A 9379-nucleotide genomic window follows, 5' to 3' on the forward strand; every position below is an offset into this window, starting at 1 on the left:
GAGACAGCCGGCCAGTAGAGAGCAGGATGGGCAATGTTCCCGGCTTAAGGGGTATTTTTTTCGGGAGGTTTGAGGTCATCTTGACTCCAGCAGGCAGTTCGTTTTGTCATTTTTTTACCTCCTTCTTTACTCTCTGCTCTTTCTTCGGGTCTCCTGACCTGGCTTTGGCTCTTTCATAATGCTGAAGGGGAAGTCATCCAATTGAGAATCTAAGCCTGGGGGCGGGGGGGGGGGGGATTTGCATGCCGGTTGAAGTGATGTGGTGATGCCCCCACTTCAGAGAACTCAAGGAACTTTATCAATGGGGGGGGGGCATCTCTCACTGTTTCCCCAAACAACGGCAGTACCCGGGATTCATGGGGAAAACCGGGGCCATTCAAAACCAGTGTTGCTAACTCCTTCCTCGGAAATCCTTGGAGATTTTGGGGCAGCACATGTGGAGTGGGTACCTTGGGAAGGGATTTCACTTGGGATCTATGAGCCTCATGAAGTGTGCTTTCCAGAGGTGGGATCCAGCAGGTTCTCACAGGTTCCCGAGAGTAGGTTACTAATTATTTGTGTGTGCCGAGAGGGGGTTACTAATGGGTGATTTTGCCACGTGATTTTGGCCTTAGTTAAAAGCCCCACTCCTCTCGGCAGCATAGCACGGGCACCGAAGCAGTCTGGCGGGAGGTGCACCCGGCGATGCGTGGCAGCCTGTGCCTGCGTGCATTCGTTTCCATGGCCCGGGGGGCGAGGCGCCAGCGGCTGCGTCCTTGCCACCGCCCTGCCCAGGAATGCCCCACCCCCGGAATGCCTGGCCACGCCCCCGTCGTGCCCCGCCCAGCCTCATTGGCGCTACGCCTCAGTTTGGATCCCACCACCATGGGAACCTGTTACTAAATTTTTTGGATCCCACCACTGCTGCTTTCACTGTCCATTTCGCACCCTGAAAACCTTGCTGGCCTCCTGGACTTGGCTCTTACTGCTCATCCAGCATCTATGGCATAAAATAGAGTCTGCCCTCTGAAGCTGCCGTTTTCCTCCTAAGGGAAATTATCTCAATAGTCTGGACATCCATTCCAGAGCTAGCTCCGAACCTCACCTAAAAGGTTAGCAGCCCTATTTAATAGCAATAAACCCGCCTAAACATATCCGAAGAACTCTGGGGAGTTGCAGCTTGCACTCTTAAGGGGCGGGTCCCTGAACCAAGATACTTTATAGGTCTCAGGATTTTTGGAATTAGCCATTTTCCTATCAGTTATCTATCAATGGAAATAGTTTCAGAGGGAAGCCAAGCTGTCCTGCAGTATAACAGCTTGATTCAAGTCCAAGGGCTTGTTAGAACAAGCAAGATTTTTGAAGAATGGACTTTCAAGAGTCAAAGGTGTGTGACACAGGGAGCTTTGACTCCTAAAAGCTCATATTGAAAAAATCTTGTCAGTCTCTAAAGCACTAGTGGGCTTGATTCTAGCTGTTCAGGCAATCTGAACATCACACGAACAGCATTCGTACCCTCCAAGGAACATAAGACCACTTCAAGGTTTATGGGCCCGGGTGGAGGCTCCCCAAAACCAATTCCTCGTCATGACAATTCCAGAGAAGATTTCAATAATGATTGTCTCGATGCTGTACACAGAGTCCGTGACAGCACTTTCTATTCCTGATGAAACATGGACATCCAGGAGATGCATGGGCAGCCAACCACATGCAGTCCTTTATGAGTCATCCTGTCCACCCCCATGAAGAAGGGGTGTCTGGCAGCTTCCAGAAGAGGGTTGTTATATTTGAGGGGTCCATAGAAATCAAGATATTAAGGACCACTTATTCCAAATAACAATTTCTGAGGAACTTAACCTGACATGACCGTTTGCCCCCATTATCCATGCAGCACACTGTAGCAGGAGATGGCACTGGTAGAGTCCTGATGGAGTGGAAGGGATTGTACCACTTGAGATTGCCAAAAGTGGGATTCACATTCTGGCCTAAATGGTGCAAAGTACGGCAGCTAGCCCAGCAGGGAGCAGGTCACCTCCCCTCCCCAGTAGACTGAAGTGGAACAGTCCACTTGCTACTAAATAATTCTGCCAGTGATGGGGCGCCACCATCTTGCAAGTTACCACTTCCTGAAGAACACTTAGAAAAGAAAATGGCACATGGGTAGTGTGTGGGATGTGGGTCAATGTCTGGTCGTGGGCGTGAGCAGCAGAAGACTCCTGCAGGGGACGAGGACCGTGGTAGAGTAACAGAGGACATGGGTGGCTTTGAGGATCCTCTTTTGTAAGGGGGGCGTGGGAGGAAGGTGCACAGGAGTCCAGTTATGGCTTTCCCATTGCACCAGCCTCTCTCTCTCTCTCGGAGCATACAATGGGAGGAGAAAAAGGAGCACACTGGCAAATCTCCAGCAGCTGAAGGTCAAAGCAGGGGCAACTCGGCTGCTACGACCGTCCCTCTTGCAGAGTAGCCGATTAAAGTATTGCTAGATAAGCAGCCTCCTCTGCTTCAAGGCGGGCTTCACTGAGAGACGGGGGCGATGATGACGTTCCGGTAGCCCTTCACGCCCGTCAGCTTGTCGCTCTCGAAGTCCACCACCAGCTTCCTCAGGCCGGACTGCTGGGGCACGAAGTCCATCCTCACTTTGGCCTCCTCTCCCGGCTCGACGGGGCTGTCGCTGGGGAGAGATCGGAAAGCGGGCACCGTCAGTCAGCCTGCCCCCCGTGGGAGTCTGCGCTGCTGCCCTCGCTGCCAGTAACCGGCCCACCCCGAGTCCTATTTCTGCTCAGCCCCTTATTCCGTGGCAACTGGAGAGGTCCCTGAGACTCCATGTAGCCTCTAGGCTCCCTGTGGAAAATGTGCCAGTCCTGTTTCTACAGGGAAAGCACAAGATAACTGGCTTGCTGGAGTCAGACCATCGGGGGAATCTGTCAAATACCATATTCTGCTTTGGGCTGGTGCCTCCGAGGAGGAAGGGAGATCCTTATGGCTCCAGCTGTCTCACTTGGTTTTTACCCCTGCACAAGAACACAGACACACACACACACACAAAGGCAAACACACACCAGGTATTCCTTGACTCTTGGGCTCCTTCCGCACATGCAGAATAATGCACTTTCAAACTGCTTTTAATGCTCTTTGAAGCTGTGCAGAATGGCAAAATCCACTTGCAAACAGTTGTGAAAGTGGTTTGAAAACGCATTATTTTGCGTGTGCGGAAGGGGCCTCTCTGTCATGGCCAACAGGCATTCATGGGGCTGCCCTGGATCCGTTGAATCCTTTGCCCTTATTCTTATGATTATTATTTAACTCACGGAGTGCTTAAAACCACTGAATCGCTTAGCTTGTCAAGTTGTTCGAAGATGAAGAGGAAGATTTTGGATTTATACCCAACCTTTGTTTCCTGTAAGGAGTCTCAAAATCGGCTTACAAACTCCTTTTCCCTTCCTCTCCCCACAACAGGCACCTACTGAACTCTCTCAGCCCCATCAGCCTCATAAGGTGTCTGTTGTGGGGAGAGGAAAGGAAAGGAGCTTGTCAGCCACCTTCAGTCTCCTTACAGGAGAGAAAGGTAGGGTATGAATCCAAACTCTTCTTCCAAGTTGTCCATTTCTCAGGACCCTTGCTCTTCCAGACAGCACCACTGGCTTGTGGGTCAGAGCTCCTGACAAATGGCTCTGTGTCAGACCCAGGTTCTTCTAGTTTTCCAGCACCACCCTCTAAAGCAGGTGGAGACCCGGATATGGCCTTCAGGTCACAGAATCCCCCCCCCCTCCCCATCAGCAATGTCTCATGTCAAGAGGTTCTTTCCCCTGTTAGAATCGAGAACCTGATACTCACAGTTCCTGGGTCTTCTGCCCTCTTGTGAGACCGGCACCTTCCATGGTGAAGACACAGCCACTCAGGGGGCTGGGGAGGGGGTTGGTCAGGGTGAGCTCAGCCACCAGTTTGCGATTCTGAGCTGGTTCCCCTAAGATCTGCATTGGAAGAAACGGGAAAGGTGGGTCCATTGGTCCTAACAGTCATTGCCATCTCTATCTAGGTCTGTTTCTCAATACCCTTAAAATATGAAATGTTGCATTTGGCCAAGACATCTGTGAGCTTAGTATTCTGTCCGCCAGCAAGGCCAAATGTCACAGAATCATTCATGTTCAATCCTTCTGTGTTGGCGGTTCAAATGCACCCTTACCAGGGCAAAACTGCGTAGAATAACCTTACATGGAAACCATCCCTCGGTCCATCTAAGCCTTCTCTGTGCAAACTAGAAGCAGCTATCAGTCACAGACCAGGAAAGGGATTTGGGCGTCTTAGTTGATAGTTCCATGGGAATGTCAACTCAATGCATGGCAGCTGTGAAAAAGGCAAACTCTATGCTGAGAATAGTTAGGAAAGGAGTTACATAAGAACATAAGAACTAGCCTGCTGGATCAGACCAGAGTCCATCTAGTCCAGCATTCTGCTACTTGCAGTGGCCCACCAGGTGCTTTTGGGAGCTCACGTGCAGGATGTGAAAGCAATGGCCTTCTGCTGCTGCTGCTGCTGCTGCTCCCGAGCACCTGGTCTGTTAAGGCATTTGCAATCTCAGATCAAGGAGGATCAAGATTGGTAGCCATAGACTAACTTCTCCTCTATAAATCTGTCCAAGCCCTTTGTTGATAGGCTTTATGCCTATTAAAGGTTAATAAAGATAAAGATAATAAAACTGCAAGGATTGTCATGCCCTTATATAAAGCCGTGGTGCGACCGCACTTGGAGTACTGTGTTCAGTTCTGGTCGCCACATCTCAAAAAGGATATCGAGGAGATAGAAAAAGTGCAGAGAAGGGCAACGAGGATGAATGAGGGACTGGAGCACCTTCCCTATGAGGAGAGGCTGCAGCGTTTGGGACTCTTTAGTTTGGAGAGGAGACGTCTGAGGGGGGATATGATTGAAGTCTATAACATTATGCATGGGGTAGAAAATGTTGACAGAGAGAAATTTTTCTCTCTTTCTCACAATACTACAACCAGGGGGCATTCATTGAAAATGTTGGGGGGAAGAATTAGGACTAATAAAAGGAAACACTTCTTCACACAACGTGTGATTGGTGTTTGGAATATGCTGCCACAGGAGGTGGTGATGGCCACTAACCTGGATAGCTTTAAAAGGGGCTTGGACAGATTTATGGAGAAGTCGATTTATGGCTACCAATCTTGATCCTCTTTGATCTGAGATTGCAAATGCCTTAGCAGACCAGGTGCTCGGGAGCAGCAGCAGCAGAAGGCCATTGCTTTCACCTCCTGCACGTGAGCTCCCAAAGGCACCTGGTGGGCCACTGCGAGTAGCAGAGTGCTGGACTAGATGGACTCTGGTCTGATCCAGCAGGCTAGTTCTTATGTTCTTATGAAAGGGGGAAACCCTCGCCTGGGAGAAAGGGGGCAGCAGACGCTTTCCCATGGGAGGTTCAAATCGCCTTTAAATCTCCATCCAGTGGTCTGAACGTTGCCAACGTAAATGTGAAAGCCACAAAGCCACAGTTCAATTAGTCTTCTACCCAATGCATGTTCTACACAGTCATGCGCCGACAGGCTAAACCGCAGCCGCTGGAAACCTCAGGAGTGAAAACACACGCTGAATGTGGAGGTGTTTGTGGTTTTCTTGGTAGGTCGCCACTCCTCAGTTTACCCACAGACCAGACTCAATTCTTCTTAAAGCCCTGGCGGGATCTTGTAGCAATACTTGGCTTAGGCTGACTACTGCAGGAGGAAGGATCTTGTGTTTTTCTTTCTCCAGTGGCCAGATCTGAAATCTTATCTGAGCTGTGGGAAATTCTTGGGATGCCTGTAGCGGGTGATGGTTTACCTCAGCCCCAGAACTTCCTTTTATGCCCAATTTGTACAAAAGCAAACTGCTACGTCTGCTAGCAATTAAAAGAATTCGCATGTAACGCTGAGATTTGAAGTGTTACAAACAACAGTAGAGGACAGCGGCCACGATCCAGGCATAATTTAAAGTTCCCAGCCGGGGAGTTCTGCCAAGTTCTGCCTCATTTTGCCCCCCAGAAATCACTGGAGGTCACTTGACTTTGGCCAGACGCTGCCTTGGGACTGGGATATATTGGAGAGGATAGACCAGGGATCTTCAAACTATGCCCCCCCCCAGATGTTCGTGAACTACAATTCCCATCAGCCCCTGCCAGCATGGCCAAGTGGAAGGGCTGATGGGAATTGTAGTTCATGAACATCTGGGGGGGGCATAGTTTGAAGACCCCTTGGATAGACCAAGAAAGAGTTTTCGGCACTTGTAGTCTGTAAGGATGAGAAAGTGTTCTGAAAAGGGTGGGGACACCGTTTTAAAATTTGCTTTCTAACGAGAATGCTAAAACCGGGGCTTGTGTGGTTTCCCATAAAGGGGAGCTCTGGCAAGTTGAAACAGTCTGTTCTTTCAAGGTTTATTAAGTCAGCTTCTCCCGCCAGCCACCCCATAGTTTCTCCCACACAGTCGGCCTCAAGTTCCCCTATTGTCTAGGACATGAGCCAAGGAATCAGAGAATCTCCCAGTTTGGGCACAGATCACAACACTGCAGGGCCAGAGGTGGGATCCAGCAGTTTCTTACCAGTTCCCGAGAGTGGGTTACCAATTATCTGTGTGTGCCGAGAGGGGGTTACTAATGGGGTCCACTTTTCCGCCTCCACGCCCTCCCCTCCCCGAGAGGCCTCCTGCCTTTGAACGTGAAGGTTCCATATAGCAATTGCGACTAATAATGCAACTCCCTGAACTGGGTGAATCCCTTCCAGGTCCTGCAATTCATTGATCCTCAGCCTTTCGTGCCTTTTATCTCACCAGTCTCTATCAAAGAACCTGTGTGTTTCACCATTGCCGTGTTCAGATTTGTGAGTTGGGGCATTTTCTATAATGTGATGATGATTTGGAAATGACCTGGTGAAAAAAAAATTGGGGGGGATCGTGGTGGGGTGGCTGCACATGGGGGGGGGCATCCAACTCAGGTTTTGCCCAGGGCTCAGGTTTGCCTAGGTACGCCCCTGCCCCCTTTGCTGAGGGGGGCTGGCGAGGGAACCTGTTACTAAAATTTTTGGATCCCACCACTGTGCAGGGCACAGCGGATCATCTGTCTCTTTGCAGTGGAAATTGGCATCAAGTTGTAGCTAACCTCCGGCAGCTCCCTGAAGGGGTTTTCAAGGTGAGAGAAATCCAGAGGTGGCCTTTGCCATTGCCTGCCTCTGCGTAGCGACCTTGGAGGGTGGTCTTCCATCCAAGGACTAGCCAGGACTGACCTCAATTTGCTTGCACGATAGGATGAAATTGAGCTAGCTTGGGCCATTCTGGACATGGCTGACTGATAGAAGGTGGTTTGCCACTGCCTGTCTCCACGTAGCAACCCTTGGTCTCCCATGGTGGTCTTCCACCCAAGGACTCACCAGGGCCATCCCTGCTTAGCTTTCAAGATCTGACAAGATTAGGCTCGCCTGGACCACGCAGGTCAGGGCAGAAAGCAGAGGTGGTTTGCCACTGCCTTCCTCTACACAGCAACCCTGGATTTCATTGGCAGCCTCTCATCCAAAAACTAACCAAGGCTGACTTAGCTTTCAAGACTTGATAAGATCAGGCTAGTTGGGGGCATCTCTTTACCAGTTGGCAAAAGTCAGTGGCATAAGGGCGGAGGAGGGATTGAGACCCTGACGTTGGGAAAGCAGGAGTTACTCCTTTCAGCTTCTACCATCTGACCAATGCACTTCCCCTGACCCATTCCACCTTCATTTTCCTCCAGTGAGCAAAGAATCATCGAGCTGGAAGAGACCACCAAGGTCATCCAGTCCAACCCCTTGTCATGCAGGAACACACAATCAAAGCACTCCCAACAGATGGTGTGGAGAAATTGAGTCTATCTTTTTAAATGTCTCTATTTTGTAGCTTTTTGGGCTAAGTGTAGAGCCCCAGCTGTAGAGCATGTTCCTTTTAGTTAGGACTCAAATGATTAACACCTGTTAGCAACTTTTGACTTTTGCCAAGCTGACTCAGCTAATTATCAGGAAAGAATTATAGGTCCGTTTACATCAGCTGACAGACAATTTCTGTATAATTTGCCTTTCAGCATTTCATTAGCCTACCTTTCTATCTTTCTTTATTCTTGCTGTTGCCCTGTTTGTAAACTCTGCCTGTTATTTATGTTTTAGGTCGTTAATCTCTGCCAGGGGATATTTTAGGTTGTAGTTAAGTGTTTAGTCTCTGCTTGCATTTTGTTGTAACAAAGCTACACTACCGGAAATTTTAAGTTATTGTTTTAACCTTTACTTTTGCATTCTCAGTTTATTGAGCAGGTGCAGAACTCAATAAACATCAACATATATTTTTCTAAGAACCGTTCTGTTTTCAGTGATTTTCTGCATGCTTAATAACAAAATCCCAACCCACGTTTCTTATGAAGGAGTGGCCGGAAGCAAGCTCTTCCGTTACAGGTGGCCATCCAGCCTCTCTTTAAAAACCTCCAAAGAAGGAGACTCCACCACACTCCGAAGCAGTGAATTCCACTGTCAAACAGTCCTGACTGTCAGGAAGATTTTTTGAGCGCTCCTGTTTGCTCTAATAAACATAAACCTCAATGGATGTGAAGTACGGTGTGTTTTACGCTGATCGGCCTTTTCCAGCACACATTTTGGGATCGGGGTGTGTAAGTGTTCACAGTTGCTTTTCACTGCTTTATCTGTCCTGACGCGGGCACATTTATAATCTGCCTCAGGGCCCCATTTTACACAGGAACGCGGCATATAAATAGCACAAACACATCCATTAGATACATTTATAGAAGTGTAAATTGATGGGAAATATGCTCACCGCCTCCCAGCATTTTCTGGCTGCTATTTTAAGGGAGGTCAAATGGACCCCCTCCGTTTGGCGAACGGGGCACAGACGCCCCCTTGTTCCAAACCACCTGCTTGTTGAGTTAAATGACCCCCTCCGTTTGGTGAATGGGGCACAGACGCCCCCAGCCCCCCAGCCACCCCACCCCCCCCGCTCTATATGGGTCCCTAACATCATCGGGACCCATTATTCTTTTTTAGGAGGGTTGTGTAAGGGTTTTGTGGGACACTGTTTTAGGACATAATTGTTTTAAATTGTATGTATGATTTTGTATGTGATATTTTATACTGTACACTGCCCTGAGCCCTTCGGGGATAGGGTGGTATATTAAATCAAATTATTATTATTATTATTATTATTATTATTATTATTATTATTATTATTATTATTATTATACATAACAACACAGCACAAGTGTCTGGAATTCATCTCTGAATATCGAGTCCTTCCCAAGGACCTAATTATTATTATTATTATTATTATTATTATTATTATTATTATTATTATTATTATTATTATTATTATTATTATTATTATTATTATTATT

At 48.3% G+C, this 9379-nt stretch overlaps 1 protein-coding gene across 1 annotated transcript in view; it reads right to left on the bottom strand.

Moving 5' to 3' along the window:
* Positions 1-1981: 1981 nt before the first annotated feature.
* LOC125433865 (protein-glutamine gamma-glutamyltransferase 2-like) overlaps positions 1982-9379 on the bottom strand; it is a 19209-nt gene continuing 11811 nt past the window's right edge. The window contains exons 3-4 of the mRNA XM_048498786.1: positions 3814-3950; positions 1982-2650 (exon numbers count right to left, since the gene is read on the bottom strand). Coding sequence (XP_048354743.1) covers positions 2494-2650; positions 3814-3950 — 294 coding nt within the window. The 3' untranslated portion in view covers positions 1982-2493. The remainder of the gene's footprint in view (positions 2651-3813; positions 3951-9379) is intronic.

This window comes from Sphaerodactylus townsendi, linkage group LG05 (assembly GCF_021028975.2).
Source record: "Sphaerodactylus townsendi isolate TG3544 linkage group LG05, MPM_Stown_v2.3, whole genome shotgun sequence".
NCBI classification, from domain to species: Eukaryota; Metazoa; Chordata; class Lepidosauria; order Squamata; family Sphaerodactylidae; genus Sphaerodactylus; species Sphaerodactylus townsendi.